The sequence below is a fragment of the Chelonia mydas genome, chromosome 12 (assembly GCF_015237465.2).
Source record: "Chelonia mydas isolate rCheMyd1 chromosome 12, rCheMyd1.pri.v2, whole genome shotgun sequence".
Classification (NCBI taxonomy): domain Eukaryota; kingdom Metazoa; phylum Chordata; order Testudines; family Cheloniidae; genus Chelonia; species Chelonia mydas.
In genome coordinates this window covers 7044033-7063583 of record NC_051252.2, presented here as the reverse complement: position 1 = coordinate 7063583, position 19551 = coordinate 7044033, and the positions used below count along the sequence as shown (strand labels likewise).

The 19551-nt window shown below is 48.6% G+C and overlaps 1 protein-coding gene and 1 long non-coding RNA gene across 10 annotated transcripts in view; both read left to right on the top strand.

Moving 5' to 3' along the window:
- LOC114022691 (neural cell adhesion molecule 2) overlaps positions 1-3665 on the top strand; it is a 60799-nt gene extending 57134 nt beyond the window's left edge. For both annotated transcript variants that reach the window (XM_037877935.2, XM_037877932.2), the window contains 2 exons: positions 2366-2479; positions 2908-3665. In XM_037877935.2, the coding sequence (XP_037733863.1) occupies positions 2366-2479; positions 2908-2930 (137 nt within the window). In that variant the 3' untranslated portion in view covers positions 2931-3665. The remainder of the gene's footprint in view (positions 1-2365; positions 2480-2907) is intronic.
- Positions 3666-12161: 8496 nt separating this feature from the next.
- LOC119563722 lies at positions 12162-15762 on the top strand. 8 transcript variants are annotated; one of them, XR_006285230.1, is made up of 6 exons: positions 12162-12869; positions 12969-13206; positions 13527-13592; positions 13851-14219; positions 14458-14821; positions 14995-15762. It is a non-coding gene; the product is annotated as an uncharacterized LOC119563722 (long non-coding RNA). The 8 variants fall into 8 exon arrangements; XR_006285232.1 differs by having other exon boundaries at positions 12969-13592; positions 13851-13910; positions 13998-14219; XR_006285227.1 differs by having other exon boundaries at positions 13527-14219.
- The last annotated feature ends 3789 nt before the right edge of the window (positions 15763-19551 follow it).

Below are 19551 nucleotides of genomic sequence, written 5' to 3'. Positions count from 1 at the left end.
GCTCTCTGCCCGTTGACGTCTTGAGGTGGCCAATCATCTTCTTCTCCACATGTTCCTTTTCCAGGCTGAAGAAAAACCTAGTAGGTGCATCCATTTGGAAAGGCCCTGATATCGGGCTCCTTACCAGTGCACCCTGAACTTTGCTATCAAACAGGTCCCACAAGCGCTGGTTTTCATATTTCAAGCTTTCGTGCAACCCAGCATCATTACTGCCATGAAAGGCTTTTTCCAGTTCCATGATCCCCAACTCTAACTTCTCCATACTCCGGCAAAGGCCCAGGGAGGTCTGCTTCATGTTTTGCTGACAAAAACATTGAAATATTAACTTTACCCACCTCCCGCCATTGCCACAAGGAGGGAAAACATTCTTTGAGGCAACCCAGGCTGCTAAAAGTGCACATCTTGTAAAAGGCGAGTGTTAAAATGTAAGTATGGACAGTGGTCTGGCACAGAAGGAAGAGGCAACACAAATAAGACCAAACCATGATCCGAAATCCCAGTAGGGACAATACAACTAGCCAGCAAATGAGACAAGTGATGAGTAAAAACAGAAAAACGGTCCAAACAGGCCATAGAGAATCCCTGAGCACTCAGTGGATGTGGTTCCAGATAATGAGAGATTAGGTAGGAATTAAGAGTAAAATTAAAATCAACCCCCCCCTCAAAAATTAAAATATCCCTTGTCAAACAATTTGTCAAAAGAGCATCCAAGCTCTGGAAAAAAAATACACCCGGTCTTTTCTTACAGTTGGAGAATAGACATTAATCAAAAAAAGACGAGATTGCTCTAAAATAGCTCAAAACATCAACAAACAGCCTGGAACAACTTCCTGCACAGCCATCGAATGAGGTTTCACCATATCCGCAAACAGAATGGCAACCCCGGTGCTTGTGGAACCATGACTCAGAAAAATCTCCTCTCTCCAAGCAGCAAGACATCGGTTTGTTTGCCGCATCTGTGTGAGTTTCTTGAAAAAATGAAACGTCCCCCTTTTTCTGGGATAGGTATTCAAAGAGCCATACATTTTTAAAAATGTCTCTGCACCCATTCACATTCAGAGAGCCCCTTATAAAATTATCCATCAGACCAGTACTCATCAGAAAAAGCAAGAAAAAGACAAAACACCCCCTCCACCCCCAACCTCAAACAAAACCACCAAATTCTCCTGTATACTTTAATTCCCAACATTTCCATTGGTAAAAGAAACATGCACTTTGGTCATCAGTTTTTTCAATCGACACTGCTTCCATCTGTCAAACTCAGATACAGGGACACATCTCATCCTATACTGAGCAGACAACAAAAACGGATTAAGGTCAGGAAACCAATCTGCCACCTCTACTCCACGTTTCTCCTTAGTCTCATCCAGAAACCTACCCATAGTGTCTGGGTATATCCCCCCGCAGGGGGTTCAGAATCTGCGAGTTCATCATCCCCCATCTCTCAGACTCAGAGTCACGACCGACCTCTAAGGGGGAACCTCAGAGAGACTAGAGGGAGGTGCTGGGACTGAGGGGACAATACTAGTACCTGAGAAGTCTCCATGCCTACAACCAAAGAACCACCCTCAGCAGCCCCGGCCAGTTTCAGTGATTTAGAAGGCTCAGAACTTACCATGTACATTCAAGACAGTCAACCACAGCACCATGTATGTGCGATGGTATAACTATGGGATGGAGGGACTAAAGAAAGAGCTGGTAAATGAGAGCGATGTGATCACAACCCTGCATTTGGACAATGGGTTTGCGTCTCTCACAAGAGATATAAACCTTGCAGGGTTTCTGGTTTCCCTCCTCCCCTACTGAGCCAATCCCTGCCCAGTGACAGATCCATTCCCCTAGCCTAGGTATGGAGTCACGTTTATCCTTTGGATTGGCAGGTGCAGGGTTAATGAAGCCATTTCCCCTTGGGATCAGGGGAATTGGTAGAGTTTTTATGAGTCTAGGGTGGAAACCATAGATGGGGTCAGCTAGGGGAGCGTTGCTCTCGGTAAGGGCTCTGGCCAGGCCTCTAGTGTCTTGCTCTGCCAGGGATTTCCTACTCCTGCGGCAGAGTCAGCATGCTGGCTGGTCTCATGGAAAGGTTCCCCTAGGCGGAGGGCTGAACCCATCCCGATGACCCCACAGGTCCCAGCAGCTGGCATATGAAGAGGAACCTGCTGGCAAAAAGGGAGGCCAAGCAAACTGGCTGTGACACAGAAGGGGGATGGGAAATTAAGTGGGCGGGGGAAGAGAGAGAGTTTTTCATCTTTAAACTGTCTCTGCTGTCTCTATTTATCCATCCGACTCTATCCCTCCTTTAGAGGCAAATCTGTCCCTTTCTCGGTCCCTGCATCCCACATTGACAGGTTTTTCTTGATTTCAGATAAAAGGAGCAATGCCTCCCACGTTGTTCTCATCATCCGGATGGTTCTCGGGGCCCTTGTTATAACGTTGGCTGTGATTATTGTTGCAGAGTGTGCGATTTCAGAAAAGAGGGGTGAGTGAAATGTCTTCAATGCAGTCACTGTGCAGAGTCAGCCACAGAGCTTGAGTCATACACGAGGTCCTTCTGCCTTTCCTTTCTGGACATCTTCCCAGTCCCACTGCGTTGAAATCTAAAAGCTGTTTCAGACCTGGCTGGGACTGTTTTCTCGGCCTGTCTGTTCTAGTTTGTGCCTAACGTTAAATCTGTGTCTCTCAGAATTAGAAGCACAGAGTTTAGGTCTCCTTCTTGTAAATGTTCCTGAAGGCCTTTAGCTCGCAGGTCTCCCTTTCACAGCACCGACGATCTTTCCCTATCGCTGCGTCTGTCCAACGGGCCATGTTTATTTCTGGCTGGCTAGTGCCACCACTTGGCCAAATGTGATGCACGTACTGCAGGAGTATTCTTTAGGTTCTAACTTACCGAGTCTCATTTTTCCACAGCTGCTGTCAGCCGGACAATATGATGATCAGCTGTTGCAGCGTACACCTGGAGATGGAGCTCTCAGACACCGGTTACCCAGTCATTCCCCCAAACACCGTGTTGACCAACCAGCCTGCCAGATTCTGCACCTGCAAATAAACCTTGAACTGCATGGAAGGGAGGGGAGGGAATGCTGGATAACTGGAAAGGGAGTTCACAGGGGTTCAGAATAAAAAGACTCCTCTCTGACACCCCTCTGTGAGGCAGTAGAATCCGGTGATTGCTGATGGCCTGAGCCCCCTGCGGCACTCTGCACCCCCTTCCTGCACACTGCACCCCCTCCCACACCTCACCATTCATGGCCCTGCATACAATTTCCCCACCCAAATGTGGCCCTCGGGCCAAAAGGTTTGCCCGCCCCTGCTTTAGAGGCTCATGGAACCCTTGAAGTGAAGATGCTCAGAACAAGGGCCAAAAACTCTTCCCTATAATTGGTTCAGCTGCTTGTCCGTCAAAGAGGAAATGGAAACACATTCGCTGGGAATTGCTGTTTCATGGGTTCAGATGGCCCCCTTGCTGAAGTCAACTAGTTACTAGTGTACCTTAAGCATGTGCTTAACTGGTTTGCAGGATTGAAGCCTGTATAAGACCATGATTTTACAACAGGTTTTGTTAATTGTTTTACACATGCGGCTCTAATAGTTAGATTGTCTTACACCCGAGGCCTAAGGCTATGCACTTCCAACGTGTTTTAATAAAATTCTGATAACTCTGGCTATTCTTGATGTCCCTATAAATATGCAATCCTTTTTTGAATCTTTCTATGCTCTTGCCTGCACTGATTTCTTGTGGCAGTGAGTTCCACAGTTTAATCACTCATTATGTTATAGTATTTCCCTTTATCAGTTTGAATTTCCCACCTTCTAATTTAGTTGAATTTCCTCTTGTTCTCATGTTGTATGACAGGGAGAATAGAAGTTTCCAATCTACCTTCACTAGACCAGTTAGTATTTTACATGTCCCCTCCTATTCAATCACCTTTCAAAGGAAAACAATCTCAGTCTTTTCAATTTCTCCTCCTAGTAGAGTTTTTCAGTGACCTAGATCTCCCTCACCTCTGTTCTCTGAACTCCCCCCCAGTATCGTTTTTGATAGCAGGTGACAGAGTGAAAATGATATTCCAGATGAGGCTGCACCATGGATGTATATAAAAGCATTATAATTTTGTTTGTATTATTCACCATCCTCTTCTTTCTGCATCCTAACCAGAAAGATTTCTGCTGGGTCACTCTTTGAATAGTGGCAAGTGGCTTCACAGATGGCAGGTCCCATGGCACAAGGATTGTATTGACTTGTACTCAGTACAAATATTGGGCCAGATTCTGCTCCCATTAATTTCAATCCCTCCCCAGACCAAAAAAAAACAACCCCACCTCTCTCAACACTCCTCCCTCCAAGGTTACCATGGCTATGACCGGGTCCCTGTGTATTCCGTGCTTCTATATTCACGGACTCCAGCCCCTGCCCTCACCTTGCTGCAGAACTGTGCTCCAGCCTCTACATTTCCATTAAAAAAGCATCACACCATTCCCCCCTTCACCCTGAATTCAGTAAAACATGAATGAAGCAGCTGAGGGATTTCCAACCTGCTACACCTGAGCACTGCAGAATCCAGGGTCCCTCTCACAGCATTTAGATACATCAGGCCATGGGGTAACAAGAGTCCTGGGTTAGCCTGAGGCCGCTTATCGCTTGATAATATAACCACTATTTTTCTCCCTTCCCAAGTTTGACCCCCTTGCATTCCAAGGACATTGCTCATCTACCAATGGGTGTGCAGTGCTGTTCCTGTTAAACAGAGCAAACTCTTTCCTAAACCTATCCTGAAGGATGATCCCTCACTCTCACAGACCTTGGGAGACAAACCAGTCCTCACAGCCCCCGAACCTGAAGCAAATAGTCACCAGCAACTACACCCCTCTGCCATGTACATTGGCCAAACTTGACAGTCTCTATGCAAAAGAATAAATGGACACAAATCTGACATCAAGAATTATAACATTCATAAACCAGTAGGAGAACACTTCAATCTCCCTGGACACTCAATAACAGACTTAAAAGTGGCCATTCTTCAACAAAAAATACTTCAAAAACAGAGTCCAACGAGAAAGGTGCAGAACTGGAATTAATTTGCAAACTGGACACCATCAAATTAGGCCTGAATAAAGACTGGGATTGGGTGGGGGTCACTACAAAACTCATTTCCCCCTGCTGATACTCACCCCTTCTTGTCAACTGTTTGAAATGGGCCACCTTGATTGCATTGAACTCATTAGCACTACAAAAGTAATTTTCCTCCCTTCTTGTCAACTGTTGAGAATAGCCCACTTCCACCTCAACTGAATTGGCTTGTTAGCACTGACCCTCCCCCCACCCCGCACTTGGTAAGGCAACTCCCATCTTTTCATGTGCTGTGTATTTATACCTGCCTCTGTATTCTTCCCTCCATGCATCTGATGAAGTGGGTTTTAGACCATGAAAGCTTATGCCCAAATAAATGTGTTAGTCTCTAAGGTGCCAGATAAAATGGGAGAAAGAGTCCAGCCAACTCTGAGTTTACAAAACAGACCATAAACTGATGAGACTTTCGAAACCCTGAACTAGGGCTGTGCATCATTTTGCTCTTCTTTAGCATTCAGATCCCCCCTCTCCCCGCACCCTAAGCGGTTTGTAGTTTAAGTGTCATCGTTACCATCTTGGGGGCTATTTCCCCACATGCCCTGGGACACAAGTTGAATGGGGGTTACTCGTAACGTGGGGGGAGAGAATGAGGGCCCTGCGCAGGGATGGCCTGATACCATTAAGCTTTGGCAAGGCTGGATTCATGCAGGATTCCCCCGAGAAGAAAAGAAGCGGTAGAAGTTGAGCAACAAAAGTTTTTGCTCTTCCCCATGATTTGGGTTCAATTTTTCTCAGTATACAGCCCTGCAGAGAGACACAGGATGCTGTAAAAGACAACAGGAAACCAAGATGCAGAAGAGAGAATCAGCCTGCAAAAATGCCCCAAAGAGAAGAATTAGCAAGACACAGCACGGATGGGGAAGTGAGGAGAGAGTGGGATTCAGCCTGGGGTTACTTTACTCCTGAGAACAAAAACATCTGCACAGTCACAGTTCAGGCAACTGCACCTAGACTTCAGTGGCCCAGCAAGGGCACCTGTTCCCCAGCTGTCACCTCCTGGATGGAGACTGCAGCCTTCTCCCCTCTGACCAGGGTATTTCCAGGCTGTGCAATTTCCTGCCTTCACTATATTTCCCAGCACAGACAGGTTGGCCAAGGAGATCTGCTTGCCTCCTTTCAGAGGAAGATAATAGGTGTAATTGCTATATTTATAAGATACCAAACAGCACTGCTTGCGTGTGAGACCCTGTACCCCATGTTCACCACTTTTATAGGGTTATGATAGATTTTGTACAAAGTAGGCCTTGTGAGGTATCAGTTGAAAACTCATAATCTGCTGAGCATCATTGTCCTGTTAAGATGTGTGTATCAACAATGTATATGGCATTATACAACTTTTGTTCTGTTGGTTACTGAAACATGTTGTAATTCTGGAGAATGCCCACAGACTAGCTCCCCAGTGTCAACAAAGGACTGACCACGGGTGTTAGAAAACTATTATCTATTGAAGCAACCATTTGCTAGCAGTGGGGAGTGGGGACTGTAAACAAAAGATTTGCATGTCATCCCTCACGTACAAAGACAGTGTGAACAAAAGATTTACAGTTCACCTGGAAGATGCTTCAAATCTCCCATAAACCACAGATGGATTGTCTGCACCCCAGCAAGAGGTGGAGGTAATCCTCGCAGGGGGGGGGGGTATAAAAAAATACCTTCCACTCCCTCCCCCCCAGACACACTTCAGTGATGGTCCTTTGTCTTTCACATGCTCTTGCTGCCATGTGTTGAGATGGGGAGGACAGCATCTAGGAAAGCCATTGTCTCTTATTTTACACCATCTTAGCTAAGATGTTGAACTGCAGCCAGCAGCTCTTAGCCTTTACAGGTTGACACCTAGCACAAGAGCTAGAACCAAAATCTGTTCCAGTTCTGAATAGATTTTATTGTTTTCCAAGAGTTTAAATTGAGTCACTATGCTTTTCCCTCCTTTTATCAACCCCTTCCTTTGTCCATTCTTCTCTCTTCCTTTCTGGAGTTTGTTCATGCAACAGTCATCCCCAGCTAGGTAAATACCAGTGCACCCCATTATCAATTATTTCTTCATCTTCAACCTAGTTCTTCTCTCTCCCTTTTCACCTCTGTTCCTTTATTCAGCCAGTGTCTCTACCCCCCACTGTTCCATGGGGAAAACCCAGTTGTGCGTTTGGAAGGACTGACTGCTACCAGAGCCCAAGACTGAAGTTGGGATGACCTCTGGTAAGTGTCTTAGCATGGGTGTTGGTTCCTTTAGTGTTGTTAATGTTTTTTGTAATGCTTTCAACTTAGGAATATCGGTGCTTGCTTAGAAAGAGCTGTTTGGTAACTTGTAATTGTGGGAAATACACTGGACATAGCCTAGTGAGAGGAAGAAGGCTGGGTTGTGAAGAATATCAAAGTGTAAATCAGGGGGGCTCTTCAGTCTTAACATGCCAGTCAAGGGGGAGTGTGTGGGGGGGTTGTAGTGGGGTGGCTGCCCCACTTCCACAGAATGTTTTTTTTTTTTTTAAAGCAGAAAAGAATTTTATTTGTGTAACACTTACAAAGAATCACCAAAGAGGATAAAGCAAAACTATGCAACAAAACAAAAGCAAACAGAAGGTATGACACAACAGCCTTCAGGAGGGAGAAGTGTTCAGGCTAGCCTGGGCCCAGAGCGGGGGGGCTTCCTCGACACTCGTGGTCTTCCACCCTCCTGAGTTACCTGATGGCCTAGAGTGGGGAGGGTTCCTCGACACTCGTGGTCTTCCACTCCCTCGAGTTACCTAGTGCCACACCCAGTGTCACCGATTATTCCTCTCCTGAGAGTGCCCGACACACAGAATGGGGTTTTTTTTTTTTTTTTTTTTTGAAACAGAAAAAAAAATTTTATTGTGACAATTACAAGAATTACCAAAGAAACAAATCAAAGTATGCAACAAAACAACGCAAACAGAAGGTATAACACAGCAGCTTTCAGGAGGGAGAAGTGTTCAGGCTAGCCTGGGCCCAGAGCGGGGGGTTTCCTCGACACTCGTGGTCTTCCACCCCCTCGAGTTACCCAGTGCCGCGCCCGGTATCACCGATTATTCCTCTCCTGAGAGTGCCCGACACACAGAATGGGGTTTTTTTTTTGAAACAGAAAAAAAATTTTATTGTGACAATTACAAGAATTACCAAAGAACCAAATCAAAGTATGCAACAAAACAACGCAAACAGAAGGTATAACACAGCAGCTTTCAGGAGGGAGAAGTGTTCAGGCTAGCCTGGGCCCAGAGCGGGGGGTTTCCTCGACACTCGTGGTCTTCCACCCCCTCGAGTTACCCAGTGCCGCGCCCGGTATCACCGATTATTCCTCTCCTGAGAGTGCCCGACACACAGAATGGGGGTTAAAAGCAGCCTTGGAGAAGGCTGTAGCTGGGAAAAGGAGTGAAAGCACCTGCATAGCTGACCACAGGTGTGGCCAGCTCAATCAGGGCCCAGCTGGCCCTGATAAGAGGGCTGTGGGCCAGGAGCTGAAGGAATCTCTCTCTAGCAGTGGAAGGAGAAGGACCTAACTGCCTGGGAGCAGGGTACTTGCGACAGAGCAGTGCTGGGGAAAGGGAGGAGCAGCTGGGGAGCTCCAGCTGGCAATGCCCCAGGCTGCAGACCTTGACAGAGGCCTATGCAGGTACGGAGGCTGGGAGGAGCAGCCTGGGGTTAGGCAGAGGCAGCTGGTCCAACCTCCTTGACAATGATAAGTAGCCATGACAGACTACAGTTTGCCCCAGTGAGCGGGGGCTAGATGATGACTGGCAGTAGCCACTGAGGCAAGGTGGGTGAGAGGGTTGGGGGTTCCCCTGGAGGAGAGACCCAGAGTAAGGGGGTACTGCTAGGGGCAGAACCCTGAGGAAAGGGGCACCGGGGTCTGGGAGGGACACGGGGGCCAGCAGCAGGTGAGACACTGGCCTGCAGAGGGCACTCCATATGCTGGAGAGCTAATTCCTGAGAGGACCGGCAGGAGATTCCGTCCCCGTGAGTCTCAACTTTGCTGCAGGGGGGGAAATAGTCTCCCCAACAGCAGTGATGGCTGGGAGCTTGGAGCCTAGAGCAAGTGGACCAGGGGCGGGGAATACTGGTACAGTTACCCTGACCTGTTCTCCTTGTGCTCTGGACAAACACAGGACCAGATCGTGCATCTTCGAGGCTATTATGGTTATGACCAGGGCTCTGTTTCTTGGCCCAGAGCCAAGGGTGCGGGTTCAGGGTGCTGTTTAGTAACCTGTGATCTACAGGAGGTCAGATTAGATGATCTATGGTCCCTTCTGGCCTTAAACTCTAGGCCTATAGCTCTAAATAGGACAATATAAGTGTCCACACTGCTACGTATTTGACTCAATTGTTCTAGCAGAAAACAGCTGGCTGATGTGCTTACCCTCCAGCTTCTTGCCTGCGGTTACATATTGTCAAGAGTATTCGGTAGACTGAAGCTGAAAACACAAGGGCAGGGTGAGATACATGGAATGGAAAACCTGACCCAGGCAGGGGCTGCTGCCCTGATTCTATTATACTCCAATTCACTCAAAATATTAATTGTTAATAGGGTGAATGAAGCTGCGGCAAAATTTTCCAACCCGCTTGACCCACGCAGAGCACAAGGATTTTTGCCACAGAATAGACCCAGCTGGCCCTGGAGTAACCAGGGCCCTAATTAGTTCTAAAGACCTTATCCATAATGGTTAGTTTGGTTTCAAAGTCTTTAGGTCTTCCACAGTTACCAAAATCCTTCACACTGAAAAACAATGAGTAAGGATATAAATATGCCCCATGCATCAACCTCATAGTGTCGAATATTTCCATAAATCGCTCATAAGGAACACTGGGGCACATCCTGAACTGGTAGAAGTGGCATTTTGCTTGCTTCTATCTTCTTTCCTACTTGTGTTTTGTGGATTTAGGTTTCTGAGTGAGATAATCAGAGACCATTGAGAGATCTGTCTTTCCCTCTCCCTTCCCTTCAGTTCTAGCTCTTATTAAGATCCCCTCTACAATATAGTTGAACAACTATTTCATCTCCACTTCCTGTTGACACTCAATAGCCTCTGACCACATCTCTAATTCTCACAGACATTGTCCTTTCACCATCACAGACTGAACTCACACAGTGAAGTACAAATGGTTGTGGTAGAATTGGTTTGCAGAGCTGACTCTTTGCTCACTTGCAAACTCTATAAGCCCAACCTTCTGAGAGGTTCAGGCCAGCAATGCTGGGGCTTGATGCTGACTGGAGGGTAAGAGTATCTCCAAGCGGAAATCAATGGGGATTGCTCCTGCCTGGGGGATCAGGGTGAACAACAGATCTGGGAGTTCAAGGCAACCCAAGCTACAGGGGGGTCACTCACAGACAAGGCTGGAGAGGCCCTAACACTAAAGAACAAGAGGGGAGATGGTTTGGGGCTTGGTTTTGCAAACTCATCGGCTGGAAAAACCAAAGCCAAACCTGGGATGGTTGAGATATGGGTGTTGTAGTAGAAAGAGCCTGAAACACAGGGCCTGGTACAAGATGAGGCCTGAACCAAAAATCAGCCAGAGTCAGACTATGAGCAAGAGCCAGGCCATGCTACAAAGCACATGCCTGCTTACACCTTCGCTGTCCAGTACATGAACTTGGTAAAGATGTAGTTGGTGTTGCTAAAACACAGACACTCCTAATAAATACTAGGCACTAGCTGGTCAGTAAAAACCTTTGAGAAGGGTAGAACAGGAATACCCCGCTACAGAGTTATAGAATAAATACACTCCCCAAAGATGGTACAGGGACACACTGACCCCTCCTAGGGTTTTAACCAACAGCTACAGGGTGTAGGGTGGTAAGTAACCACGTGAGAGGGGTAATACACAACTTGTCTGTATCAGTGTATAAAAGGGGTCACGGAAGGCACATCTGGCCAAGGGGGCAGTGGAAAGTCCCACTGCTGACTGAGCTGGTCCATTCTCAGGGGCGTCCGTGTCCCAGTGTCCACGCAGAGTCTATGGGGTGCGAGTACAAGTGCTTTGTTGACAACGGTGCCAAAGGTGCTTAGCCAGCTTTGAACGAGTCTGTGGTCTTTTGGGCAGTTTGACTGAGGTCTGCTGGGCCAGCTACCTGGCCAGAGCCATGACAACGTATGGGCCCACACAGCCAATAACAGGTGTCCTTTTATCAGAGCCCCAAGCGATCATGGAAGGGTGGAGTGATGGGTCTGGTATCTGCCCATCTCCAGCTAACACTGAAACCCCTGCCTGGATTCCCCGGTACAGGAGGCGCTGGCTGTCAGTCCCCTGGTGGGTCTGCAGCGATGGGCCTAGACCACAAGATGGAGGGCACAGCACGGTGCCATGAAATGCAGCCAACAGGGTTAGTCCTGAGAGGGGCTGGGCACCTGCAGCTCCCACTGGTTCCCCGAGAGAGATGCAGGAACTCAGCCCTGCTCAGAATTGGCCCATTGTGATGGAAGTGGAACATTCCACCGTAGGGGTGGTGACCGAGACAAACCCAGAGGTGGAGAGAGGCAGGGGAAGGGAACTATGACGTAAGCTTTCAAAGGTGAGGGCTGCGTAAGTCCCACTCCATCCATGTCACAGGGAAAGGAGCCGTTCTTGACCCTGAAACTCACTGTCACAGACAGAGCCCCAGCTGGTGACTCTAGATCTAACGTGTAATTTGACTCATTTGAGAGTTCAGAGCCAGCCAGAGCCTTCCCCCTACAGCTCCCCTGGTGGGATGGGGGGCAGGTCACTTTGCCCAGATGAGGAGGTGGTGACAATGAAATGCGACTGTTGTGATGCAGTGATTGTTGGGTCGGTCACCAGGGGCTGCAGCACTTCACACCAGGACGTCGCCCAGAGCACATGGCTGCTGCCTGTGGGTCTGAGTACAGGGACCAGGGTGATGGAGTAGGGCCTTCTGCGACCAACCTGCTTCCTTTGCTAAAGAAGGGAACGTGACATACAGAAGGATGAAGGAAAGAATTCTTGTAAGGAGGAAGGAAACAAGGCAGGGACAAGGCATCAGATAACTGGTGGGGGGGGGGGCAGGGAAATGAAGACGTTAGTGAGAAAAAACAGCCGGGAACTGAGGAAAGGACAGAGAAGAAAGAGGGAAGGGAAGTGGGTGAAGAGAGAGACATGAAAAAGGAATGGGCAAAGAGGCTACAAGAGAAGAGAAAGGAGAAGCCCAGAGGAAGTGGATGGGGGTAAGAACCTGGATGGATTTCTTTAGCTTCAGGTAGAATTCTGATTGCCTTTGTCAAGACGTAGGCAAAGCAGCCAGGTGTAACGACTAGGGGGTAATAATGGAGGCATTTGTACAATTCAGAAAGGAAAGGGTACAAGTGGCCGTAGCTGTGAGGTGGCATCAGCTTGGTTTTCACCTTTCAAGAGACGACATTGCACTTGGTCCGATTTCCTTTGATTGGATCATTGCAGCTTGTCTGTCAGAAGTTCTTATTGTACCACTTCAGTAGTCAGAGAAACTGTTCCTATCAAGAGGTAAGGGAAGCACCTTCTCCTAGCAATGGAGTGAAAACAAATCAATCTGAGTGCACTTTGAGGTGAAGGAAGTGAATCTATCCTTTGCTGTCAAAGGCTACAAGCAGTTTCGTCAGAAAAAAGCAATATACAGAACCAAAGCTTCTGAGAGGTTACAGAAATATCTACTTCTTCTAGTCAAGAATAAGGAAGCCACTTATACCTACTATATTGGTAAGAAAACAGCTGATTGTAAGGAGAGAAAAAGAATAAACCCATACAGCCATTCATCCCACAGGTGGTGTGCATTTATACTCACCGTTAGAAAACGAATCCAGTGACAAATCATTTACATTTGATGCCTGACAAAAATACTGCCAAACATTGTTCTTTGCAGCAGGTCATATTTTGAGATGCAAGGATGACAGATGGCTGTAGGATACCGGAAGGAATCAGCGGATCCATCCCTTTAAGGAGGTAAGAAATACAATACACCATTGCCATAACAGTCAATGGTTCTGGTCATACTTTCAGGTGGAAGAAATGTAACGGATGAAATCGTCACCTCTCAAAAGGGCACAAGAAGTTGCTGTCCTGAATAATGCAATAAAAAACTGGGAGTTACCTGTTCAGAGGTAAGGAAAGTCGGTAATTCTAACCGATGATCATGACATCTGCTCCTTTCCCCTACCCGGCTAATGGTTGGTTGTTCCGACAAGGATGTATCACAGAAAACATGCAACTAACCAGAGTGTGAAGATGAGCATTTAACCTGCTCTTATATTTGCAGAGATGAGTTGTCCAGCTGATTCTCTTTGTGCAGAATTGATCATTGTTGCTTATATATCAAATGTGAAGAAGAAGTCAGTGGAATTGATCATTTCTATCAAGAGGTAAGGAATGCACCTCCTCTCAGCACAGGGGCAGGAATAACTGGCTCTATTTCTATTTTCAGGTGGAATGAAGGTCTGACCATTAAGGGGGCGGGGGAAGATAAGAGGTTGCTGAATTTAATATACAGGTAACCACACCTGGCCAGGGGGAAGAAAAACATCTTTTACTTCTAGCTCAGAAAGAGGAAAGCAGCCAATTATACGCTTAAAGTTGTAACCAGTGTAGCTGGCTGTACCTCGAAAAATCAAAGCCTTGTGGTGGAACATCACTGACAAGTAGGTGAGCATGGAAAAGTCTGTAGAAGCCTAATGATCTGGATGCTATGGAACCGTTCCTATTGATGACTCTTCATAACTGGTAATGAGTAATAATAAATAATTGACAGGTTTTGCTAACTGGAGATGTGAACAGACAAGGTGGCCGTTCCTACCAGGGAGAAGTGAGGGTAAGTGGCTGTCCCGGGCAAGGAGGTAAGAAATACCAGTCTCTAAACATCCATGTGTATATCAAGTGGTGTGGAGTTTACTTTCAGGGAGAAGAACTGTGGTGGACCTTACTTGTCACGGGGAGAGTGTGAAAAGCAGAGGCAAGACAAAGCAACATGAACTAGCCAGCTGCTCAATCCATGGAGGACTCCAATGAGAAGAAGGTGTTATTTCAAGGAACAACAAGCAGAAAACAAACAGTCACTTCAAATAGTTGAGCTAGTTGCAAATCTGAATAGGAAGCAAGTCAGCAGAACACAGACAGGGAGGTAAGCATTGAAGTTTCCCTGGTTGTCAAATGAACCTCATGCTAAAGCAATACTTACAGACCAAATAAATAGGTCACACATCGCACTTCTCCAGAGGGAAGACGACCAGAGGGATGTTGTGCTCTTGTAGGGATTAATGCAAATGCAACTAGCTGAACCGGGCATGTCAGTTGGGAAGGAAAAAATCACATTTCTTTAACATTCAGGTGGAAATGAATAGATCCTGTTATACTTTCAGATGAGAGAAATGCAGCTGATTTGAACTTTGAGGGTGTGAAAACTTCAGGAAGTTGCAAGAAGATCTGAGATATCTACAGGAAGGAAACAAGTGAAACTCATCACTGCTGCCAAGAGGTAAGGAACTCACCTCATAATGGAGAAATTAATGGATCTGGTTTCCCTTCAGGTGAAAGAAATGCAGCTGATCTGATCTCCCAGGGATTGAGGACTATAAGCAGTCAAGTTACTTAAGAATACAGGAACACATGTTCCCAGACCTGCAGAGAGGGAAAAAAGTTGCCTTCCTTGACTAGAATGGGAAGACAATCCCTTATCACCATGAAGTTACGAACCCACAATGCAGGAGACCGTCCCTGACAGAGGTGAGTGCTTCGGATTCTCTTATTGCGAAATGGATCAGATCGTGACGCATCGTGTACATTTATGGGCCTGTAAAACTGATAATAAGCAAACAAGTTACCTGTCAAATGCTGATCTCTACAGCCACAGCTGTGCTCTGCAGGAACTAGTTTGTGAAGCTGATTTGTCTTTTCAGGAGAAGAGTTACAGACATTCAGGATTTGAGCACAAAGTAATAAGAATGGAGCTGAACAGATCCTACACCTGAAAGGACAGTTGGATGTCATAAGATATGAAACCATGAAAAAGACCCTTCATTCAATAAAGCAACAGAATTGGCTCTGAAGAGAGGTAAGAAGCATTTGGTAAGTCTAACAAATGAGCATATTATCAGCTTTACAAAGTTGCTAACTTATGTTGTGTCAAAGAGTTTGTTACAGCTGATCTCAGGATCGAAGAAGAGCTCAGGGGCAATGCAGACCTCAGAGGATTCATCTTTATCAGGAGGTGTTGAGCCTGCTTGTCACTTCTGAGTGACAGCAGTGGCTTTGGTTAGACTTTCAGATGAAGGAAACACAGCCAGTGTGGTCAGTATTCAAAAAACAATGTACAAAAGTTGCCTGGGGTCACCTCTTGGGCTAAGGGGAGCAGATGGTCCCATCTGCTGGGATGGAAGCAAAGAAGAAAGCACTGGCCACTGGTTAGTACTGGGACACAGACAATCCCCTGGAGGGGCTTGGGACAGAGTGTGTAACCATAGTGACCAATGGGTCCCTTCCCCAATCTGGTCCTGGCTTGCATGCACAGGGTGAAACTGATCGCCATGTTTGGGGTCAGGAAGGAATTTTCCTCCAGGGCAGATTGGCCAGAGACCCTGGAGGTTTTTCGCCTTCCTCTGGGGCATTGAGCAGGGACCAGCCCTTTGGGCCATTTAGAAACTGACAATAAAATCCATTAGAGAGAACTTGTCTCCCTTCGTTTTTGGCATTTTCTATAAACCCGTCCTGTGCCTCTCTGCCAGGCCCTGCCCAAGGCACACAGCAGGGCAGAGTCCCTCACCGGTGCATTGCTCCCCACCTCAGAGCCAGCATGGCCCCCATGTTGCTCTTCCACCCCGGCAGGGCCCCAGCACAGGGGAGACCAGCCTGCCATCCCAGAGAGGGAACAGCTGTGTGCATGGCCCCCGCGGGATGGGGAGGGGAAATGGCCGGTTGCACCGGTTGAGGGGAAAGCAGGAAGCACAGTGGCATTGTTACCATGTTCCTCTGCCAGGATGCCCCGAGGGGCCAGGGCAAGGCCTTTGGTCGGCCACATCCAAGCGCTCTGCCCCGCTGCTGTGGTCATAAGAGCCCCTCTGGCCAAGCCACTGATGAGCAGCTCTGAAAGGGGTGGTCAACGACCCCAAAGCAGCTCTTCCATTGGCAAGGTGGAGCCACCGCTTCCTGAGCACAGTAACTGGGCTCACAGGCTAGCAGCGAATAATTCTCCCCCAGGGCTGGTTCAGCTCAGGGAGCCATCGGGCATCCACGAAGCTCTTGCCTTCAGCCAGCCCTTTCCCCGGATCTGGGGGCCGGAAGCCTCTGTCAGAACTCCATCATCTGCCCCAGGGGGACTGGGAGCACGACCCAGGGACACGGGACAGGGTCAGTTAGTATTAGTAGCACACGGCTGGAGGGGATGGAAAAGGGAGAGGGGCCAGCAACACGTTACTTCAGTTGTGCACTTCTGTTTAACCTCCAGTTCCTGCTGCCTGCCTATCACCCCCCCTGCGTCTACTTCCTGCCCCCCCCAATCAGCTTCGCAGCCGCACACTGAACCCAAACCACAGGGCAATGCCCAAACGTTGTTGTGGGGCCTGAAACCTCTATAAACCCATCTCCTGGAAGCCATTGGGGCCCGATTCTCCCCGCAGGGAGACAGCGTCTCCAAGGTGAAGTCAATAGGAGTGACTCGTAACTTGGGAAGGCAGTTGGGGGGAGAATGCGATATCCTGGGCTGAGATACCATGGGAATTGTAGGTGTGGCTCACAAACTTCAGTGCAGGAGGGAACCTAACAGTAGAGAAGAGCAAAATGGGGGCAAGCTGTGGTCTTGCTTTTCAGCTTCTATTTGGCAAAATTAACCCAAACCTAGGGTGGAGGGAGGAAGATCAGATCAGGGTTTTACTCTATTGTAACCCCCCAGAGATCATGGAGCGGTGGAGTGATGGTTCTGGCCCGTCTCAGCCTGGCCGATCACGGCACCACGGTCTGTACACGCCCTGCCTAGGAGGAGCTGGCTGCAGGGCTACAAAATCACCACTTAATACTCCAGAGCCCAACATGTGACACATTCTGCACGTTGGTGATCACAGCCCCACCGACAACACAAAGAGCTGCTCCCTCCCTCCATGGAGAAGGGCAGAGCTTAACTGTGCATCCGGCTTCCACACAGCCTGCAGCCTCAAGTCTTAGCCAGGGTCAAACACCCCAAGACACAAAGCAGAGAGGGGCTGACGGCACAAAGGCACACGGCAGACAGAGAGGCTGGACACCTGCAGCTCCATATTGGTTTCACAGAGGGATACAGGAGCTCAGCATGTGGCCAGGGACAGAGACACATGTGTGGGGAGAGTGATGGAGACCCCGGCAGGGGAGGGGAGATCGGATTAAAGGCAGCGTCTGTCACAGCCTAGGGCTACAGGAGACTCCTTCCAAAGGACACAATGGGAACCGTTGCATGGCCAGGCTTCTCCCCAGCTTGCCAAGGGCTCACTGCCAAACCAAGTCTCTGATGCAGTTTAGTCCCAAACTGGAAGAAATCAAGACAGTTTCTCAGCTCACTTTCTGAATCTCCGGGGACTCTGGCAGATGCTTCCTGCCATTTCCTACCTCAGTCTCCTGCAACCAGTTCCTCCTCACAGCCCCTCCCTCTCGGGAATGCCCTCTGCCCCAGATAGCCCCAGGTGCTCCCTTGCCCCCTTCATTGGCCAAACAGGGGTGCAGGACTTACTTCAGTTCCAGGTGCCAGCCACCGACTGACATACCCCCCTTCAGAAAAACCTGCCTTTTCCCTTACTCGTGAGGCCCCCTCTGGGCTGCTCTCCCTGCAACCCAGAACAGACTCCATAGAGAGTCACATGTAGCCATATTCCCCAAGTTCCCCACGCTCCTTAACGCCAGTATTCGTCTCAGTCAGTCTATAGAGTTTCATCTTCTCCAGGGTTTCGAGGTCTCTGCACGCAGTGTCTCCAGCTCTGCCTCAAGCTCCTGACCGTCAGGATCAGGCCACCCCTCTCCTCCCCCGTGGCCTGATGTCCTGCAGACAGCTGCTCCTTCTGTCGCTGAACCATCCGTACCTCCATCCTGCAGCCTCCAGTGCTCCTGGGGCACCTCCCGCCCTCACTACGGGAACCATAAAACGCGTGTCCCATTTCCCCTTCTGCAAAGGATCACTGCTTTCACCTTGGCCATGGAGGCTCCACCTGGGTTCCCATGCCCCCCCGCACCCCTCCCCCCACACAGAGCCCTGAGCTCTGCCTGGGTCAGGGAACCCCTTTTTATGAACCATAAAACTTCAAAAGTATTCAGCAGTGTCCTCTGGAGACAGGACAGAGCTGGTTTTTCAGAGACATGATTTTGGGAAATTCAGCGAAGAGCCCTTTTTACTGGGCACTCACTGCTCCTTCCTGAATTAGCACAGGGAAAGCCCATCACTTCTCTGCCTCTCCCCCCACAAGAGGCAGCACCAGCCGTGGCTACAAATGCCGTTTGTGGTGCCGAGTGCTCCAGGGTCTCCCCTCCACAGCCGGTTGTTGCTACAGCTCCCCTGCTGCCTGGGCTGTGTCAGCACTCCCTTCCCCCGCTTCAGGAGAGTCACTCCCCAAAGATGGTACAGGGACACACTGACCCCTCCTAGGGTTCAAACCCACAGCTACAGAATAGTAATTAACTACATGAGAGGGGTGGAAAGTCCCACTGCTGACTGAGCTGGTCCATTCTCATGGGCGTCCGTGTCCCAGTGTCCACCCAGAGTCTATGGGGTGCGGGTACAAGAGCTTTATCGACTACAAACCTGGCCAAGCGCCTTTGCCACCGAACGAGTCTGTGGTCTCTCAGGCGGTTTGACTGAGGTCAGCTGGGCCAGCTACCTGGCCAGAGCCAGGACAACGCATGGACCCACACAGCCAATAACAAGTGTCCTTTTATTAGAGCCCCCAGCGATCATGGAAGGGTGGAGTGTTGGGTCTGGTATCTGCCCATCTCCAGCTAACAGTGAAACCCCTGCCTGGATTCCCCTGAACAGGAGGTGCTGGCTGTCAGTCCCCTTGTTGGGGACACTGGGGCATGGCCACTAGGTAACTCAAGGGGATGGAAGACCATGAGTGTCGATGAAACCCCCTCGCACTAGGCCCAAGTTTCCTTGGTCCCCCCTTGTGCCTGGAGGCACTCGCAGCAGTTCTGCTGAGGATCTGCAACACTGTGTTGCAAAGTCAGACTGCCTGAAACTACACAAGGCCAGACAGGGTAGATATGGAAGAACAATGCTGAATAAAGCAGCTTTATGTATGATTTAACAGATGGTACAGAGAACAGGGGAACTTGCTCGTAACTGGATTGGCTGGCTATATGGCTACTTAGGGCGGCTAAGTATGGATAAGTATGCTGAAGAAAGGATGTATAAAAGCCTGTGTAACTTCCTGCTCTGTGTGCAGGATTTGAGATTCTATTCTCCCTGTACCTTGTTTTCAGCTGCAAATAAACTTTTCTGCTTC